This window comes from Echinops telfairi, unplaced genomic scaffold (assembly GCF_000313985.2).
Source record: "Echinops telfairi isolate 266 unplaced genomic scaffold, ASM31398v2 ScPeMD7_31;HRSCAF=116, whole genome shotgun sequence".
NCBI lineage: Eukaryota > Metazoa > Chordata > Mammalia > Afrosoricida > Tenrecidae > Echinops > Echinops telfairi.
In genome coordinates, this window is record NW_022103928.1 from 37,942,257 (window position 1) to 37,964,298 (window position 22,042).

A 22,042-nucleotide genomic window follows, 5' to 3' on the forward strand; every position below is an offset into this window, starting at 1 on the left:
CCTCTTTCTTGTACCTCCTCCTCCCTTCCCCTCGCCTCAATCCGCCTCCCGCGGGTTACAAACCGCACCGTCCTGGAGCCGCGCACCCAGCCCAGCAAATCTGGGAGTCTTTTCTCCTCTGTCCCGCGTTTCCATTAACTCAGTCCCAGCACTAGCTAATCCGCTGTACGGAAGGCAAAAGGAGGCTAATTAATGACCAGCTTTTCCAGTCAAGACCAGCGATAATTGCTTTGGTGGCCTTTCTGATTACAAGATAAAAATGGGCCCGGCCTGACAGAAGAGGCACTGTGTACACTGCAAGACAGGGGGAAATTAAGAGTTGGGTAGCTGAATACAGAGCAGAAAATTACTAATAGAAGAGAGATAATGAATAGGCCGACCAGGCATTCATGGGGAAAAATCCATTTTGTTACCACGCGAAATTAGGTGGTGGAAAGGAGTTGGCTAATTGTTCTCATCTTGTAGCAACCAGGACTGAGGCAGGGGCGTGCTTTTCAATTCATTTCCCTAGTAATTGTGAAAGGGGTGTGCTGGCCAAAGGAGTCTCGCTGCAATTTGCAGGCCAGCCTTTTCATTTTCCTGTTGCGTTTTTAATTGTTGCTAATATACCTTATAATGAAGCTAATGAGGGGAACTCTGGGTACAACTTTTAGAGCAGGGAGACAAGGACTTTCGCATACTTTTACCAACATCCCTGAGCCCAGGAAACAATCAAGACTCCAAAGGAGTGGGGAATCCTGGGTTTTTACACCACTGGAAACCTAACTGTGTGGGCCATCCTGGCCCACACCTCTGGTGGGTCCTTGGATCCTTTGAAAGAAAAGCAAAAACCACCACCACCTGAGGTATGAACGTGGTGGGGTGTGTGCCTGAAAAACCCTTACCTGGAGCGAGACTTACATGGGCCCCTGTTAGACCCAGGAATCTGACTTTGAAAGCAAGTACAGTATAGTGATTTCCAGGATGACGAATTACCTGACTTATTAGGAAGACTATTCATAAAATAAAAATTCACCAACCCCCTTCCATTATTCTGCTGTGTGCTAAAGACATTAACCATTGCTGCTCCTTGGAAGTATAACAGGTCCAGGTGTTCTCCCAGGCGTTTCTCCGACCTCCTATCCTCAACTTTTTCTGTGCAAGATCTGCCTAAGTGGTTGTATTTCCTCCTGAGCCTTTTTAAGAACAGAGATAGGCACCTTATTTTACTTAAAGCAGCATATGAGCTGCCAAATACTTTACGTTATTGAGTTTGAAAAATGGCTGCCATTAAAAGGCGGGAATCCCATAACTTTCCTTTCGGAATGATGGCAGTGTTCACTACGCTATTCGGTCTAATTTCTTTCAATTTGAGAGGTGCCCTTCTGTGTATATATCCCACCCGTTCTTGTTCACTTGCGAGGACACAGCATTGGTCTGTGTTGAATGTCACCTTCCCAGGTTGCACCTTAAAAGGCTGTGTCTCTCGGGTTTTGAAGAGGTCGTGATTTGTGAAGGACTGACATGCTCCCCCCAACTTTTTGTTTTTGCAGAAAAGCAAGCTCAAGCTTTTGCCTCACCAGGTAGAGCAAGAAGACTCCACCAAGTTCGTGGTCCTCACCCTGATCTCCATCGCATGCATCGTTGGGGTCCTCTTGGCTTCGGGAGTCATCTACTGCCTGCGCCACAGCTCTCACTACAAGCTGAAGGAGAAGCTCTCCGGATTAGGGGGCGAACCGGGCTCAGATGCCACTGCAGCATATCAGGTAAAAGGAGACTGCTTTAAAAACTGGTGTGGTCAGTTCATCACCTAAACAGACTGTTTGACTTCTCTCTCACCCCTCCCTATTCCCAGCAATTGTTCGCGTATTCTTGTGTTAGGTCCCTTTATGATGACGATTTGGAACTTCTCACTAGCATCCATGTAGATATATCGTAACTCCAATTTTACAGCTCTTTTCTATTAATCCTGTGCTGTTCTTGGATGGTCTGTTAGCTGTGAAAGCACGTTGCTCATTCGAAGTGTGGAAAAAGTACAACCCATGAATTATGTATTATCTGTTATCTTTCTTAGTTTGGCCACTCTTAATGGGGTGGTGGTGGGGATGTCTGAGTGGCAAGACAAATTGGTTGTGTGGATGTTTGAAGCTGTCCCTGAAATCATCAACTTCCTCAGGGTCTTCTACGAAAAGATCCTTTGACCTGATCTGTAGCCACCCTTTACTATTATTTGGATACAGTGAAATATAATGCTGACAAAGGGGAGGTAAACCAAGGCTGTCTCCATGAGAACACTGGGAGCAGCTGTGGACTAGGGGTGCAGAAATAGTACAGATGGACATAGTACAGATGGACCAAGGACATGAATTAGAAACCAGTGAGATTGGGAAGAAGGCCGTTCACAACAAAGTGGCCCCAGGGAAAAGCAATGGTTTTGGAAGGTCTTTAGCATCTATTTATAAACATCTTCGTTTTTATTTCCTAATGTCTTATAATCAGAGTATGCTTTCAGTTTAACACCAGTGAAAGCTTACACTACAGACAAGTCTAAGCATTAGACTTCTTTTTCTATAAAATATCCCTTAATTTCAAGTATATTTCACCATTGGGGTAAGTAAAATAAGTCACTTAATCTGCACTTAAAAAGTTGAATAGATTTCTAATTGTAAAGCTTTCCACCATGAGAGTCTTTGTTTTCTTTATGCACATGATCACTATGTGTAATAGGCCTATAAATAAGCCAATGTTTTCTGCACTCATATATAAATGAAATGTTATTATTTGATCCTCAGAGTTTCTTGGAAATTGGGGGAGGCGCTCAGGCTCTTTCCTAAAAAAATGTCCTCAAACTGCTCAAAGATATGTCCTTTATGAGGTCATCTGAGCTAGCTTTCTTCTGCCTTCTGGGCCACTCTGACCCTGCCTGACATAAGGAGTGTGGAATGAATTTATAAAATCTACGTTGAAAAGAGTCCAGAGATAAAGTCTTTCCTACCGTAAAAGTAGGAAATTGAGAAGAAGAAAAAACAGGTTTCTCAAGGGGCCTAACATGTCTGATTAGTAAAATCTTTTCTGTGTATTAAAAAAAAAAAAAGGCGAGTTCAAATGTTTTGAAGCTGGCATTTCCTTAGCTGTGTGTAGCTTGGCTTCAAAGCAAAAGAAAAATCACTTTTGAAAAAGAAGACAGCAAAGAAGCCACCTAAATGAGTACAAGTTTATCCAGTAATTCGATGGAGAAAGACCATCAGTATAAAAAAAATAAAATAAAAAACAGTAGTCTTTAAGGCCAAGACTGTGACAGTACATCAATAAATTATCACACCAATTCTGCCCCATGTGTGGAAGATGGGAGACCATGCTGGTGTAGATTTTTTAGAAAGCTTGGCATCCTTTGATATACTTTGAAATTCAAATATAAAATATTGATAGACTAGAAAGGTTGGACCTGCATTCAGAAATGATGACTTTTTACCAAAAATTCAGGTTGAAAATACATACTTAAAACTGAGTTTGTGATAATTAACAAGGAAAAAAAATCTTCCTGGTGACAGCTCTAATTAATAGTATCTGTAATTAAAATCGTGCCCTTCCAGCATGAAAATTGTTTGAATCTCTTAGAGTGACCTTTTTGCTGTTCCTCCTGGGGGCATGGTGGTTAAGTTGATATTGATTTTATAATGAGCTCTGGTTTGTTTAATGAGAATCTGTAATCCAGACAGTAAATGAAATGTGTGCTTTTCTTCAATTCGGATTAATAATAAGAGAAAGAAAGAACACTTTTCCTTTAAAATTGTGATCCAGGAACATTTGGAAATGAAATTATTTAAAAGATTTTCTGTTCAGCTTAGTTTAGAAATCACTAACCAACATTCTTTGGAACTACTTTGATTAAATGTGAGTTTGCCCTCATCAAAGTGGATTGTCTACTACACAGAAAATGCCAGTGTTCCGCTATGGTTATATTATTTTTATTTCTTTTTAAAATGTTTTTAGCAGAGTAGGACTGAGCATATGGGAGGGAGGATTACGTGATATTTAGTTTCAAATTTACCTGAGTAATATTTGTGCTTGGGAATAGAAGAAATTACAATTGATATCCATAAACATTAATTCATTCATGTATTCTTGGTTCATTTGGGTTTTCCATAGCTGTCACTGGGACTATCCACGTTTAAAAGTATGACTAAAGATTTGGTAAAAATATTATAGATATAGAACAATAAATTTCAAGAAAAGTAATTTGGTCTGCTTACTTATTTTTAGAAGTACTGTATTTAGCTAACGCTCTGCCAAACGTCAGTGTGTAGACGGATCCCTCATACTACTACATCTGGGCGAAGGGGAGAATTGAAAATATGGCATTTTGGTTTATTTCATGGGGCCAGGTTTCGAAACAGTCCACTCATTTTCAAACAGTGTCTGGGGAAGGAAAAAGGGTTGTGTGTAAATTCGGTTGGAGGTGATCTAGGGATGATAAAATGGGAGGTGACAGCCTGATAAGTTTTGTTAATACCAGGGTTTTGAACTTGTAGAACAGGAATTCCGATCAGAGTGTGCAAGGAGGTGAAGCTCAGAGTGGCTATTTTGGGTGAGGCATTGATGCTCTTGGTGCATCTTATGAATCCCTCTTCCCACGGAGTCTAAAAGGAGAGTATACTTGTTCTCAGTGAAACAGCACAGCATGGGTAATATTGTGAGATCCTTCTAGCAGGAGCAACTCATTATGCCGACTTGTTAAAGAGTTTTTGCCTATATGTGCCCATATAAGGCATATCTTGCAATATGCTTCCCCCCAAGTTGCCGGCAATCTGTGTGAGACCCAGGCACTCACATGGTTCATGGCACAGGGCTGTGAGTTATGGTGGATCAGGAAGTGTTTCTGAGTCATCAGTACGCGTTCTTCTTAACAGTGTTTCAAACCTGTTAATAGTTAACTATTTACAGCTTATAAACTTCTACATTCTTATGTAAACCATCTTTAGGCAGTTTTTAATCTCTTCTTCCTCAAAAGAGAACTATTTTATTGACCAGCTAAACATTATTTTGATGACATTTTAGTTCACAGGTGTGTGTGTGAATGTGTGTGTGTGTGTGTGTTTTACCTATTGGTGGAGCCCTGATGACCTTTTTTTGGAGTTTTACTTATTTAACCCATTGGAAAATCAAATCTTTTTTTTTTTTGGTCGTGTACTTTTTACACACAATAAGTACTAATTTTATGAGATAAGCTGGCCAAGTTTATTTGTTCTTATTTGAAAGAATTGGCTGTATTAACTTATAGATTAACCAAACTACATTTGTACAGGTAATTTGAAATGGACAAGTACTACCCAACTTTTCCACTTTGTTTGCAGTAAATGTGCCCCTTTTTCCTTCTAAGTACATAAAACATAACGTGGTTGGATTATTTTTGCACTTCATTACCTAAAAAGCCAATTTTGTTTACTTTTATTCTTTTTGTTGTTGTTGTTGTTGTTTCCAAATTGGCTTTGTAGTGAGTGTGTGTGGGTATATGTTTTGTAGAGTAAGGATAATGTAAAGGCACGAAAGAATTGTCGTGTCTTGTGTACCAGTATACTTTATGAATTTTTTCATGTAGGTGCCCTATTTCTGTGAGTGGCGATTGGGCAAAAACTGTGCCAAAAGTAAATCATTAGGTTATCAGAAGATATTCTCTTTTTTTTTCTCTACTGAGTCTCTTTTTGAACGTTGCAGCCATTTCTTTGGTGCTTTGATCATCTTTGAACAGCGAGTTTAGTATTCTGCCAGCCCACTCTTCCTTCCATGACATGAGGGCAGAGCCTCCTACAGACTTTTCAGCAAGTACCCTTTTGATGGTTTATTTCACAATACCAACCAGGCTTCCTTGTGTACTTTGAGGCCTTTGGAACCGAACCCAAAGAAAGGCATGCATTCAGGCTATGGGGACCGCCTGTAAACAGAGCTGCTAAGTGCACATCTTGATTGTCACTGTTCCCATTAGCAAGTGATTATTAATGTAATGACAGTGCCACGGGATTGCTACTGTTTGGGGATGTTCCATCAACTCAGGCTGACGTGTTTGTGTGTCCAAATGCTCCCTGACTTGTGACCTCTGGTTCAGGGGAAGCCAGGGTCAGCAATGAGAGGAGAGAACATGTCATAAGTTGGCTTTTTATCTTCGGCTGTGAATTAAGAGAGCCACCTCTTCCCCTCCCCAGCCCCCACTCCTGCTAGGTGAGTTGAAACTTCTACAATTGATGTCATCACTAGTGATAGAAATAGCAAAAAAGGCTGGAATGTTACCAACCAAATTAGACAATAGTGAAATAGTCTGAGGTTTACTCAACCCCACAACAAGTTGCCAAAAAAAGCTTTTTCTTTCTTTTTTTTAATTACTGTTCCCCCCTCCCTGACCCTACAGTTTATTTTGGCACATAATTCACATATCATACAGTTCGGTAGTTCAGCCACATCAGGAAGAGTTGTAAAATCATCACCACAATCCGCTTTAGAACACTTTCTTCAATCTTGTACTTATTGCTATAGCTCCCCATTTCCCCCAAATCACCCCTGCCATACCCCAAGGGTATGTTACTGGAGCTATTGACTTACCTATCTTGGATTTCATATACAGAAAAAAACATTTTTAAAAACTGAAGAAGAATAACAAACTAAAACAGGTAAAAACCTCAATTGAAAAGAAAGCAGAAAATATTAAGAACCAGAGCAAATTTAAATGGATCATAAGGAAGATCAAATCACAGGGTGCTAGAATTTAGCCTAACTTCCTGTGCAACACTATTTTCCAATGCGTTCTGCATGCTAGCAAGGTTGTTGGACTCCCTACTTCACATTCAGGCTGGATTCCCCAGGGGGCTTAATCCACACAGAAGAGCTTTCTCCATGTCAGTCACCTAGGTAGCTTAGAATGACTTTGATTTTCCTCACATTTACAATTTCAAGTTAAAAGAAATTTGTGTTTGCAAATAAATACAATATAGCATGCTTGCCAAAATGGAAAGGTGCTTCAGAATACTGATAAAGACATCCCTTTCTAATATAATCTCGTGAGGCTTAAGAGTTAGACTGTTCCTCCTTTTACCTTTGAACAAGGAGCTTTTCTTTCTTTTGACTGTGCAAAAAAGTAGAATTCTGTAGGTAGCATTCTCTTGAATTTGTTAACGAACTGATCATTTTTCAGGGCTGTGTGTGTGACTCCTCAAGTAAATGCCAACCACCTTGAGGGTACAGGCCTCGTGCTACTCAATGCCCAGAAATAGGCCTGGCCTTAATAGAAAATTAGTAAAAGTTTAAGTGTTGCTTAGCTGGTGCCGGGGACCATGCTTCTTGAGGTAGTTATGTAACAACCGAAGGAAAACTTGCAAACTTTTTCCATGATGAAGGTATAGGATTGCCTCATTTTGTCCTCACCATTCCAAGACCTGCTTTTTGTTTGCCCATGTATTCAAGATCATCAACACCGACGGTCAGCAACTTGGTTTGCCAGCTCAATGACATCTTCTGCAGACTTTTTCGCTTAGAAGGCTGAAAGTGTTTCCAGCATCTATCCATTTGCACATTTTTTCTCACAAACCTTAACTTTTCAAATATGCACTTCCCCAAAACAGTGACGAATGATTATTCTGTGGTTTTTGCCCATGCAGAATGTTCCATTAAGTGCTGCTCATGTGATTTGGAAAGAGATCTTCCAGAGAGCACCGTTGTCTAGAAAGATTGCCAAGTAAAATATGGAGACAGAACAAGAAAGCATGGTGCCTGTCCTAATATATCAAGTCACTTTCCCTGATGAGACAACAATAATTAGATCAGACTTAGCTAAAAATAACAGTGAGATATTTGGAAAAATAAAAAATTTGGAATGTCTGAATCATGAAAATTCTGAGGCCTGGAGTCTGGTTTCTTTTTGCTGCCATGATATTTACTAGGCTTTGTTTAGGGTTGGTAATTGATCAGCAAGCCTGAATGTGACTTGAATAACTGTTAAGTGAAATGGAAATGAATTTACTTCTTGCTGCGAGGACGGGAAGAAGAAGGACAGAGGGGACATGGACTTGACCTCTGCTGTATGCTGGACAACTTTGGCCACGCTCTCTCATCTTCTCTTAGCAGCCATGGGAAGAAGGGATCTTGGAGACTCAGAAAAGGACATGCATGTCACAGTCATAGCAGTCTATGGAATATAGCAATCTATGGAAAAGATATGAGATTCCTATATACATATTAACCTTCAGGCCCACGTGGCGAATGCTCCCGTTTGGCCACAAGCTGAACATGCTGTCATACAGAAAGGTCCTTTTGGAATTTCTTTCCTTCTGTCTTCCAGCTGGCCTCGTGATGAATCCCCAAGCCCAAACCCTTGTTGCCGTGTGAATTCTGACTCACCGCAGCCCTGTAGGACAGAGTAGAAATGACCGTAAGACTTCCACAGTAAATCTTTAGGAAAGGACACTGCCACACCTGGAGTGGCTGATGGGTCTCAGCCTTTCAGTTAGCAGCCGTGGATGCCCTCAGGGCTCTTTAACCATCTGACCATCCTTAGGATGAGCCCATCAATCATTCTTTCACAAGTACTTCTTGAGGTGCTGTGAAGGTTCTAGAACTTCTGTGCAGGTGTGCTTGTTTAATCCTCCCGCCCCTGGGAGAGGTAAGCAGGATGGCTCTTCCTACTCTTGCGTTAGAAGTGGGTTTTCATGACTTCTTGTGACTTACTCAGGACCACAGAGCTAGTAGGTGGCAGAGCTGGAATTGGGATGTATCTACTTCACGGTGACTTTGAGCCTACTGTCCCTTCCACGCCCGCACAGAGCTATGAAGCAAGCTGGCCAAGGCTGCAGACCTCTTAAGTGATAAAAGCCCTTCTGATTCCCCCTTCTATGCTGTTTCTGCACAATTGTGTTTCTCCTTATGAGGGTAAGGCAGTGTAGCTTATCTATGAAAAGTGGACCTCACTTAAAATCTTTTGTAGGTGAAGGATAAAACAATAGTCAAACAAGAAAATCCACGAGTAATTAAAAGGAATGATATAGGAGTCCCGGAGGCGGGGGGCACAAACAGGCAAGCACTCCATTACCAATGGAAAAGTTGGCAGTTCAAATCCACTGAGAGGAACTCTGAAAGATATGTCTGGAAATCTTCCAGAAGAGCACTGCCTTGAGAGCCCTAAGGAGCAGCTCTACGCGGCATACACTGGGTCACCCCGTAAGGTGGGATTGCCGCAGTGGCAACTGATGACACGCATGATACAGAAAGCAAATGCCGTCAAATTCCAAAGGATGGACACAAAGATACCTTTGAGTTAGAGAATTCCATAGTAGGACCTTGATGGATGGGCAGGACAGAGACAATGGCGGGGAAATGGAGAAGATATTTGAAGCAAGGGATGTGAGCAAAGACAGTAGGCTTTCCTATTCGTCGTGGGGAACCTCACAAGGAGAACACCTTTTGCTAAGCGACGGAGAGTAGTTGTGAACAGAGAGACCGTGAGATGGTAGCTGTGAGAGAGAACCCTGTGTGTTGGGGAGAGCAGTTGGACTGGAGGCAGGAGGCACTCGAGTGACTAAAGGGACACTGTAGAAAGGATTCTGCTTTAGCTCACAGCTGGTCTAGAGAGAACCACGTGGGCTCTCTCCAACTCTGACAGTCTATGACGGGACAGAGTGTGCCCTCTCTGGCAATTGTGGAATGGGCCAGCTGCCCAGTGCTGCTGTGAAATAACTGTGGGCGAAAAGCACAGGAGTAGGCTGATCTCCTTTTTTCCCACTGGACTCTGTTCTTCCTATTTTCTTCTTTCCTTCTCGTTACATAGACACGTGTGTCATTATTTGGAAAAGAAGACTACCATATATATATTTTTTTTTTTTGACTGAGTGCTCTGTCACTTCCGGTTCCGTTACTAGTTTCCCGCCCCCGGAAAAGCGATAACCTACCATATATATTTTTAATGTCCCTGCCAATAGTTGAGCTCATGGAAGAAGAAGATCCCCATACCTTCCATTCCTTCTGGCACCTGGCCCAGAGTGTTGGCGGAACACCCCTCGGAAGCTTGGTTGTCTCACCCATCCAATGGGAAGGACATGTGCTTGTAGCCCTTTTGCTGAATTATTGTTGAGATCAAGTTCATGACTGAAGATGTAAATGCTATCTCAATGGTCAAACGCTGCTCAAGTAGAAAACGTTTGTTGTGCTTAAACAAAAAGCAGAACACTCATTCAGTCGGTTCTGATTCATCACAATCTTATAGGGAAGAGTAGAACTGCCCTCACAAGATTTCCAAGGCTGTACATCTTTCGTTCTCAGAATGATTGGTGAATTCCAACCACTACCTTTCGAGTAGCAATGGAGTGCTCTAACCATTGCACCGCCAGGGCTCCTGTGTAGTGATTACAGGAACTCAAAGATGCTGGTTGGTTGACATTGCATTCATTGGAATTGCTTGTACTCCTGCTGACCTACCTACCTACCTACCTACCTACCTACCTACCTACCTACTCTTTCCCCAGGTAGATATTCCATATTCGGTGTGTTGTTCTTTTAAACGTTGATTCAGACCAATGGGGTGCTTTTCTATCCCAAAACTTAGAACACAAGATCTTACAAAGAGAGCCTAAACATCTAAGGGGCATGGGAGAGGAAACTTCAAATCTAAACATTCTATAAAATTCAAGACATTCATGAAGGAAATGTCTCGTGAACGCTTAGGCCCTAGGTCGGCCTCTCCCCCCCGCCCCCCCATCCAGGAGCAGAGGTCAATAAAGTCAGCCTTGTGATAGGGACCTGGAGCAAGGTAAGTTCAAGGATGCAGCGGTAGGCCGAGGTCATCTTCATTCTGAAGGAGTCTGTATTTCACCACCCCCCAGCCCACCCAAGGAAGTCTGTCATTCCTGTCAGTCTGAGGAGTCCAGCAGGGGAAGAGCTTCAAAGGGAGCCAGGACGCGTCTGTGCAGTAAAGGGTAGCTAGAGAGATCTGCTGCTTGATGACCTTTTGTCAGATTCTGATAGGAAGGGCTGCGGTGCTATTTTCAAGGAAAGTGGGTGTTGGGAGACGAAGTAGTTTTAAGAAGTAAACAGAAAGCGTACAAAGTTGATTAAGCAGGGGGTTTTAAGATGAAGGGTGGAAAGGATATGGAAGTAATCATCGATCTTAGGAAATAAGTGGTTGAAGGCAGAAGCGAGACAGGTACCTTCCACCACGAAGTATGATAGACCTATAACATTGGGCTCCAGTTCAGAGGGTTGATTTTCCACTTCCCCTTCCTCAGCTGTTCCTATTATTCTCCTCTCTGCAGTTCCTGTTAGTCTGCCTCCTTGCTGGGAAGTAGAGCATCCTGGTATAGCCTATGACTACCCTTGGGTAGTGCAGGGAAGGCTTCCTCACACAGACCATGGCAAATTTCCTTCAAGGAAACAAATTCTTAATGGGTGGGGATAAATTTCCCATCCAGGCCTCAGGTCTCGCTTGGGTGACAGCATCCTGCACAATAGCCACAGAACAGAATCCCGCACACGGGTGCAAAGGGAAACTGACAGGCCTCATTTTGGTCCCCGGTTATTCCTGTGCCATCTGCACTTTAAAGCTAAGTTCTTCAGGTGCTTGCCTTGATGGGCACCACAGAATGTGAGCTGCGCCGAATAGCATTATCTGCTGTGAAATGCATTAGCCTGTCAAAAGCAGTAGCAAAGCCCAGCTTTTAACACAGCACACGTACACTGGCATAAAAGAAGGGAAGAAATTACAGAAGGTGGGAGAATGAAGCATGTGGGCTACAGCCATCAAAGGAATACAGACGTTGAGTATTCATAAGGAGAGGAAGCTTTGGGAATGGCCCTTGCACAAGCAAACCAAGGAAATCAGGCAGCTGGAATTCGTTTCCAAAAGTCCAACCATGGACATCGACAGGTCTAAATGAGGAGGATTGACTCGGCCAGCAGACTCCAGTGAGACTGGTTCTGAGCATTGGGAAATACCTCCAAATTCCGAGTGGCTCCCATGAATTTGATGGTCCCTGGAAAGCATAAATCGTTCACGGTGACTAATGGAAAGATCTGGCTGTTCAAACCTATTTGGCAGTGCTGCAGAAAAAGGCCTGACCATCTGCTTCTGTAAAAATGGTGGTGGTGGTGGTGGTGGTGGTTAGGTGCTTTTGAATCAGTTCTGACCCATAGTGTCCTTATGCACAACCAAACAGAACTTTCATTGCCTGGTCCTGTGCCATCCTCACAAATGTTCCTCCATTCACTGGGCCTTCAGCAGGTGACAGTGTTTCAAAGCTATGCATAAACATTTCCATGGCTCCTTCCCCTGGAGTGGGAGCCGAGTCCTCCTGTAAAGATGATGGCAACGGAGTCCTCTGGAGCCGTTCTACTCGGTAACCCACAGGGTTGCAGGTGTCGGAATGCACTCCCACGGCAGTACGTTTGGTTTGGGTTTTTCTGACCCGTGATGAGCCTTGATATTAAAATGGCTTTTCTCCAAGACTCAAGGTCCTGTTTACTTTGTAGTTCTCTTTGGCTCTTGTCTCTCAGAACTCCGGTCTTGTCTTTCTTAGCTCTCTGACTTTGTCTGTCCCTGGCTGGCAGCGCCACTTAGATGCCGATTTCTGTCTTAGACTCTCGCACACTTTTGTGGGTTTCCAGGGCTGCAATGGCCAGAGTCCAGCCTCCCTTTGTATCAGCCTTTGCCGTGATCTCATTGACGTGGCTTACCTTGGAGAATGAAAGGCCCAGAAAGCCCAGGCAACTGTGGAGACTAGATCACTGGATTTAGAGCAGTCCAGAGATATCTTTCCAGAAAACCTGCCCCGTCTAAGGATGTTGGTCTTTTTGTTACTTGTCATTATGCCAATTCCAACTCAGTTAGATTGTTTTCTGTCAGTTTGGTTCTGACTCCTCGTGACCCTGTGTATAAAAGAACAGAACACTCCCCTCCCCGAAGCCACCCTCACCACTGTAGTTCTCGAACCCATTGTCACAGCCACTGTGCCAGTCCATCCCCTTGAGGCTCTTCCTATTTTTGCTTGGCTCTCTACCAAGAAAGATTTCCTTTTCTAGGGACTGGTCCATCTTTATAACATGCCCAAAGTACAGTAGATGAGTCTCGCCATCCAGCCTTCTAAGGAGCAATCTGACTGCCCTCTTTCTGAAACATATTTGTTCATTCTTCTGCTTGTCCATGGTATATTCAGTATTCTTCACCAACACCGTAACTCAAATGCATCTGTTCGTTTCCAGTCTTCCTTATCCATTGTTCAGCTTTCCATATAGGATAGGAAGTCATTGAAAATACCATGACTTGGGGGTCAGGTACAGCTGAATTCTCTAAGTGCCATCTTTGCTTTTTAACACCTGAAAGCAGTGCCGTATCCTTTTAATACAGTTCCTTATGTGGTGGTGACCCCCAACCATAAAATTATTTTTGATGGTACTTCATAACTATATTTTTACTAGTGTTGTGAATCAGGTGACCCCTGTGAAAAGGCCATTCGCCCCCCAAAGGGGTCGGGACCCACAGGTTGAGAACCGCTGCTCTAAAGAGATCTTTTGCAGCAGATTTGCCCTGTCTGATACATCATTTGCTTTCTTGACTACTGCTTTCATGGGCAGGGATTGGGAATCCAAGTAAAATTAAATTTTTGGCAACTTCAATCTTTCTCTTCATCATGATGCTGTTTTATTGGTTTAGTTTGAAGATTTCTGACTTCCTTATGTTGCGGTATAATTCATACCGAAGGCTGTAGTCTCGGATCTTCATTAGTAAGTGTTTTAAGTTTTCCCCTTCTTATTAAGCACATTTGTACCATCTGTATATTACAGGTTATTAGCAAGCCTGCCTCCAATCCTGATGCTATGTTCTTCTTATTATAGTCTTGGATTGTTTGCTCCGCATACTGATTGGCAAAGTTAGGTGAAAGGATACAACCCTGACGTACACCTTTCCTGATTTTAAACCATGTAGCATGCCCTTGTTCTGTTCTAAAGACTACCTCTTGGCCTATGTACAGGTTGCACGTGAGAGTGATGAAGTGCTCCTGAATTCCCACTCTTCACAGTGTTATTCATAGTTTGTTATGATCCACACAGTAAAAAAACCTCTGTGTAAAATCAGTAAAGCCAAACACACATCTTTTTCTGTATTCTCTGCTTTTATCCAAGATCCCACCTGACATCAGCAAAGATATTCCTGGTTCTACTTCTTCTGAATCCAGCTTGAGTTTCTGGCAGCTCCCAATCAGTATCCTGCTGCAACCATTGTTGAATGATCTTCAGCAAAATTTTACTTGTATGTGATATTAATGGTGTTGTCTGCTAACTTTCTGCATTCCAGTGAGCTGCCTATTTTTAGAATCAGCAGTTTGTTGTATTGCAGTGGTTTGTGTGATCTGGAAGCTATACCACCAGTATTTATTTCAAATATTAGAAGGGTTCCCCATGGTGGACAAGTTTCAGTGGAGCTTCCAGACAAAGAAGACAGACTAGGAAGAAGGAATAGGTTGACCACTTTGGAAAAAATAATGAATAGCAGCAGAGCATTGTCCAACTCATTGGGGGCAGAATAAATTTTTATGTTTGAGTAGAATCAGTCTGGAAGTGCATGGGCGGCATAAATGGTCAAGATCTTGGGTAGGTGGTTCAAGCCCACCCAGAGGCACTTTGGAAGAAGGCCTATCTGTGTCTACAAAGTCACAACCACCGGAAGCTAGGTGGAGCACAGTTCTACTCTGACACACTTGAGGTGACCAGGACCTTTTGTTGACTTCATGGCAACCAGTCAAAAGAAGAATGAACAAGATGTGTATTAAGGACTGCATCATGTTACCTGTGTAGTAGAGACAAGAAATGCTGTGATCCGTGTTGCGTGGTCAAGGAGGCTTCCTGAAAGGGGCAAGCAAGCTGGCTTCAGAAATGGAGAAAATAAAGGAAGACAATTTTAGGTGGAAGAATGGAATGGGCAAAATCAAGAAAGTGTGAAACACGCTTTTGGGAAATGAGCAGACACATCTTCCTGGAGCTGAAGCTAATGTTGAGGAAGAGGCGAGAGAGACATTGTGAAAGGGTTGAGTTCAGAGATGAGAGTCCTAACTGCATAAAGAAAGTTGAGGAAATTGCAAGGACCCGGTGGGTATTTTGTTCCTTGCCTATTTGAGATCAGTACTTGGCCATGAGTCTGTGTAAGAGTGTTGACATTTCTTCAGTTGTCCTAATAGCATCTTGTTTTGTTCGGTGAAACCCAAACTAAACCTACTGCCATCAAGTTAATTCCAACTAATAGCGCTGCCATTCAGAGTTTCTGCAACTGTAAATCTTTAGGGGAACACACAGCCTTCTCTTCCTCTTTTAGAGTAGTTGGTGAGTTTGAACCGCCAACCTTGTGATGACCAGCCCAACGCTTATCTGACAGTGCTCCAGTTTTTCCTTAGATAAGTTAAACAGTAATGTTTAGCTTGTTCACTTATTTAACAGTTCTTAAATTTCACTGCTCAAAATATTTAAGTCTCCATTGGGGTTTTCTTATTAGGAAGAATTGCCGATCATTAAGAATGGAATTCTTATGGCATCACGTTGGGGAAATCTGCTATGGAAGGCCTCTTTCAAATGTTGGAAAGTTAGGAAGTTGCTTTGAGGACTAAGGTGTGCCTGACCCAAGCCATGGCATCATCAACTGCCTAATAGGCACGTGAAAGTTGGATATTAAATGAGGAAGACCAGGATGCTCTCCTAGAGGCAAGGACGGCTAGACTTGGTTTCACATACTTTGGACATGTTAACAGGAGAAGCTGGTTCCTGGAGAAGGGCATGGGGCTTGGTAAAGGAGAGGGGCAGCGAACAACAGGAAAGCCCTCATCAAGATGGATTGACCCAGTGGTTGCAACAGTGGGCCCAAACATAAGAGAAACTGGTGTAGGACTGGGGTCAGTGTTTGCTCTATTGTGCGTAGTGTCGCTTTGCATTGGAACCAACAACGGCAACAAGAATGGAATCTAAGGGACCGCTGTGGCACAAAAAGATAAATGCTTGGTGGCTCACTGAAAGGTTGGAGGTTAGGGTCCACCCAGTCACAGCATGAGAGTGAGATCAGGCCACCCGCTTCCCTGAAGATCACAATGGAAGCCCTGCCCGGCGGTTCTCTTGCGTTCTGTGGCATCGCTGTGGGTTGGCGAGGATGCGTGGGCACCCAGCCGCCACAATAAGAGTGGGATCTTGGCCAGTGCACAGTTCTAGTGCCAAAAATATCTGAGATCAGGATGGTGACCATGGGGATGAGAACTTCTTTAAGGTTTGTTTTGTTTTTTAATGTATGAATTAATATACAATAAAAAGAAACTTGAAAAATAAACGTAAAAGATTGTTTGTGCTCTCGGCCATCGGTCCCTTCTGACTCCTGGAGATGCCGTGTGAAATACGTGTCTGGGTGTGCGGCTCCCTGTGTGAGTATTTGGAGAATAGAAAAGGTGGGGGGGGGGTATTTCACAAATGGTTATGTTGGCTAGTTAAGTCAAAGGTTTTTAAATATCTAGTTTTGTTTGGTGGTTGAGGAGCATGGATTTGAATACAGGTTTAAACTTGGATTAGCTTTATGAAGCTTAACAGCACATTGGTTCCGAGAGTCTTTGAGTGCCAAATGCTGGGATTGATCATGCGCAGAGGGTGATATCAAGCCCATGATGTAACTTAGACCTACATCCTCTTGTTGATGTGAAAGTTCGATTTGCTCTATAGAGGAGCACATCATCCTTTTCATCTTCTTTGTAATTATGTGATGCATAAGACCAAACAATTAATAAATTGTCTTAGAATCACATCAACCATAGACCCTCTAAACGTGTCCTTACACCTGAAAAGTAAAATCCAAATCCATCTGAAAAAATAATAATAATTGGGAATTGGAATAATGCTCTATCTTGTTTACGTGTTTCAGAATTATTTTTCCCTTTGGCTTTCTTTGAGAGAGAAAGACTGCGCTTCTTTCCCCATAGTAGTTCTGGTCTCAGAAACCCTCGGGAGGGCACCATGAGTCAGCAGTCAAATTTGCACATGAAATGAGGGAGGTGAAACAAGGGATAGAAAATACCACGGAGTGTTCTGTTGGCTCCTTTCAAAATGTTTCGTTTTGGAACTTGACCTCTGCTGATATTTGTACTTTACTCATCTTGTCCTGTTCATTGTAGTCCACTTACTTCTAGACAAGGGTTCTTTTTGTCCTATCTTGAGGCTACAAATTTCAAATCGATTCTGGATGAGAAAGCCAAGCAAAGAAGATGCACCTAGGGCTTGTGTACCCTCCGGGCATCGCCTTTCTAGCACTGCCTCTCTCTTCTCCCAAAGTTTACTTCCCAATGTCTCACCCTCAGGCCGTGGAAGGTAATTTCCCGCTCCTCGCACTGGCATCCTTCAATGGCCGTGGGGAATTTATACCTGCTAATTAAATACTGGAGTCCCTGGCCCTGGGCATGTGTTCAACCGTTAACCAGAGATTGGAGGTTCGAGTGCATCCAGAAAGTACCCTGGAAGAAGGGCCTGACAATCTACTTTTGTAAAACCAGCCATTGAAAACTGTGCTGAACACGGTTCCCTTCTGAATGTGAGGTTGCCATGGGTCAGAACAAACTGATGTGGAAATACCGTGCCTTTTCCATCCTTGGTGGTAGACAATAGGCTTTTAAATACCCGTCGAGGCCTTCATAGAGCCCTGGTAGTAGCCATTGGTTAAGCACTCAGCTACTCACTGAAAAGTTGGTGGTTCGAACCCACCCTGTGGCTCAGAGGGAGAAAAACGTGGAGATCTGCTTCTGTCAAAATTACAGCTTAGGCCATGCTATGGGGCAGTTCTGCTCAGCCAGGTTCATAAAGCAACGAGGGGCTAACGCAGCAGCACCCAGCCACAGCAGGGCTCAGAGCCCTCTCCTTCACCACCGAGAGGACTGAGGCGCACAGATGAAAACCGTCTTGCCCACGGCCACCCCTGGTTCTCGGCAGAACCCCCCAGAATTGGAGCCTGGAGAGCTGTGTCTCAGAGCTCCTCAGTGCGTACCCAGTCATCGTGAAGTCCGTCCGCCATTCAAATCAATTTCATGTGGAATAATGGGTTCCCAGAATGATTAGCAGTTTCTAAAAATGTAAAGGCAGCTGCTGCAGTATCTGCCTACCCCCCTCCAGCCCTTGCTGCCCCCAGCCCCCTGGTGGCCTTGCCCTTTAGCTTTAATTATGCAGTGGCCACAGAATGGAAAGATGTGAATACCTTTTGTGTTCCTGGGCTGTTTCCCTCAAGTCGCTGAAATATCCCTTGTGTATCTGAACCTTTGTTGGTTGGGATTGTGCCCCTTGCTCTGAAAGCCCCCTCCACCCCTGTCTTTACATATCCAAATCATCCCCATCTGTCAGGCCTGCTCAGAGCCCACACCCTCCCCAGCCCAGAAGGATCCGTCTCCCCTTTAAACACCATGCCCTTCTTTCTCTAAGCCCCCTCCGTTGTATCTTTTCATCATCCTTCATATTGGGAGTTACCTTTTCATCAGTGCTGGAGAGAGAGGTTTGGGTAGAGCCAGGCTTCATCTGCTCCAGACAGCCTGGGTATGCTTAAATGCCACCTCTGTATAATCACTCCTAGCAGGGGACCTTTTGGTGCTCGATAAAAACCAATCAATAAATTGAACCGAGATGTCGATGTGAGAAGAGATGGTCTAGGGGGAGCCATTTAGGACCCTCTTGAAACCGTGATATTGTAATTCCATTGTCCAGGCTAGTGTCTGTCTGGCTTGGGGGAAGCTTTGGAAAGATGTTGTTTATTGTAGATGTTGTTGATGGCGATAGCCATTGTGAGATGACAACAATTCATTACTTCTTGAGGATAAAGAGTATCAGAAAAGGGACAAAAGTTTCTTACAGAAAAGAACTACCCATTCGTTTATTCCCTGTCACGCTTAGGATGCTCTGAAGAGACAGGTGGTGCTTTTCTTACTGACCTGGATTTTCTTAAATTGTCTGAATATGAAATTGAAAAGGCAAGACATGATGTTTCAGGGGTCTTCTCCAGATTGGCTTTACTCATGGAGGTCAAGCTGAATCCTGAACTTTAGAGGCATGACTGATTTTTATTTGTTTGTTTATTTTTGGAATCCTTTTATACTTAATTGCATGGTGAGTCATCAGCTGCAGGAGCCGAGGAAGTTTAGGATTTTTAAAATTTTTATTATTTGTCTTATAAATGGCGTCTTTGGCTGGAGGAGATTGGGTGCAGTGACTGACCTCATCTAAGAACTGGGAGTTTTACAGGATATTAGAGGTTGCCTATGCTGTCTCTTCCATCTGATTAAAACAATGGAACAGTTAAAGGACTAACCATTGTTATAGAAACTTGGTTAAATATTGGTTGTACAAGAAGGAAGCTGTTTTTTTAAATGATGTGTTTTCTTCTTCCTCTGTTTTTATGTTCACTACTCTTCTCTGATTTCCCTCTGATGTTTATCTGAAACGGACAAGCGAAGAAAATGGGTAGATCAACAAGGAGCCCTAGTCATGCAGTGGTGAAGGCTCCTCATCGAAAAGGCAGTTTTCAAACCCACCAGCCTCGCTGAGGAAGACAGGTGTGGCAGTCAGCTTCTGTAAAGATTTACTGCCTTGCAAACCCTATTGGGCACTTCTGCTTTGCCCTTTAGGATTGCTGTCAACTCCAAAGGCGCGTGCTTGGAGTTTCCAGCCTTAAAGTAAAATGGCCTAAAATAAAAAACAAAACCACATCGCTATCATCAAGTCCGTTACAGCTCACGGTGGTCCTACACCACAAAGCAGAACTGATCCGTGAGTTTCTGAGATAGTGGTCCTTCATGGGAGTAGAAAGTCTTATTGTTCTCCCTTGGAGCAGCTGGTGGTTTTAAACCGCTGACCCTGTGGTTGGCAGCCCAACACTTAACCACTACACCACCAGGGCTCCAAAATGGCCTATAAGATATGTTTTTAAAATGAAGTTGAGCATGTACAAAGCACTTTCCTTTTGGATCCTCACCTGCAAGCAACATGCTAACTGGCAGTTTTATGAGACTATAAGGAAGGATCTTTTGTCCTTCAGAACTATCCAGAATGATAAGATTTTAGAGCTATCTCGAGGGGACTTCAAAGTAATCTAACACTGCCCCTTTTTTTATCAGATCAGGCAGCCAAAGCCTATTGGGAGCCGGGCTTGATGCCAGGTTCTCTGGCAGTGCCTTCTCCAGTATGTCACATGCCTCAGGTCTGGTGGAACTGAACTGCCACCAAGTGAGCTCATCACCAAATGAGAACCCAGTATGTGCCTTGGCAAGTATTTACAGAGTGCTAAAGGTTTGGGCTATGTTGATACTAAGGAATATAGAAAACAGACCAAGATGATTTTTATGTGTACGTTTGAGAGGCAAAATGTATTTCATGTGGACATAATTTGCTCATTTATTGCCATCAAGTGGACTCCGAGGCATAGCAATCTTCTGACCAGAGCAGAACAGCTCTTGTGGGTTTCCAAGGCTGTACATCTTTATGAGAGTATAAAGCCTCATCTCTCCCCTGAGGAGCAGCAGCTGGGTTTGAACCACTCACCTTGTGGTTAGCAGTCCAATCCCTAACTCATTATGCCACCAGGGCTCCCTTAGACATGATGGGAGAACAATAGGAGACTGTGTATTATTTAATGCCGAATTGTGAGATCGTGTGCAAGTAGGAGAGTAAAGAAAGGAGTTATTGTCCTGGGCTCGGGTAGTGGCGCATGCTTGCATAACAGAAGTGGGACTAGTGTTGTGTTTGGACTTTGAGGGAGGGTGGGGAGGCTAGGAAGGAAGGAAGCAATAGGAAAACACAGCAGAGAAATGAATAACCAGGAGTACAAGGCAGAAAAAAGTTTTAAGATTGATTGTGATGATGATTGTACAACATAATTAGATTGAACTATTGGATTGTTTATGTGCATTAGAACCCAATAAAACTGCTAAAAACAAAACAAAAACATCCCCACAAAACACAAGCGACCCTACACTAATCTTAGGCGATGCTCTACTTAAAAGGCATGTTAGAGAATGTTTTTATTTTCTGTTAGTTAAATCATCTACATCTTTAAATTTTATTTTGAGAAAACATCTTGTGAGGTGGGAAACATTCATTGCTATTGCGTAGAACACACTGTTTATCATGACGCGCTGTTTTGGTTAGTTTACTAATGCTACAGAACCTGCCACTTAGAAGCAATGCAGGCGCACATTTTTGCAAGGAGTGTTAAGTTTCTGGCACCAAAGTAGTCATGAATATGTCAAGGATGGGGCAGAAAAGGGGATGAAGCCCAAGTCTACAGTTTAAAGGTCAAAATCAACAAGGAGCTGGAGAGAAACTCTCTGAACCTGGGCTCTGGTTCCCTCTGCAGGAACATCAGGGCCCTATGCCTCACGTGTGCATGTGAGTGGTATGTGTGTTCCCTAAATTCAGCTAAGATTATCTAGGCATCATTGAAAGGGCTCTGGCTGGGCTATTGTCTCAAGAGAAGTGATAGAAGACACTTGGCTTGAGCCATCCAAAATCTCTTGCTCTTTACTAATGATCTGGTGGTCCAGTGGTTAAGTGCTTGCCGGCTAACCAGAAGATCAGAAATTCCAACCCACCATCCACTCTGCAAGAGAAAGATGTATTGGCCTGCTGCTCCAAAGATTACAGTCTTGGAAAGCCTAGGGGACAGTTTCTACTCTGTCCTATTGGGTCACTTTGAGTTGAAATCAACAACTCTGCTCAGTTCAAGGTCAAGGGCAAGTGCTGCTCTGACTTGGGGCTTAGACCTGGGTGGAGAGGGAGTAGGAAGGAGGCTTTTTCCTCTGTTGTTACAGTGGGTTGCTGTCGCCCCAAATCAGTATGTTGAGGGAGAAGAGGATCTCTTGACGTGTGTGCATGGCCCGGTGACCGTTTTTCTTTTTCAAAGCAACCCTAATCAGATCCTCTACTTATGGTTGGAATATGTAAAATATCACTCATTAGTGGCTGCTCTCATGCTTACAGCCAGCCTGCCTGCACTGGAAGCTGGAGTCATTCCTTCTAACTAAGTCGCCGGTAGTTTGTG

The 22,042-nt window shown here is 43.3% G+C and overlaps 1 protein-coding gene across 1 annotated transcript in view; it reads left to right on the forward strand.

The window, feature by feature from the left end:
* The window catches only part of PTPRN2 (protein tyrosine phosphatase receptor type N2), a 1,475,949-nt gene that overhangs the window by 1,296,046 nt on the left and 157,861 nt on the right, over nt 1-22,042 (forward strand). The window contains exon 13 of the mRNA XM_045290142.1: nt 1,533-1,745. Within this exon, the coding sequence (XP_045146077.1) occupies nt 1,533-1,745 (213 nt within the window). The remainder of the gene's footprint in view (nt 1-1,532; nt 1,746-22,042) is intronic.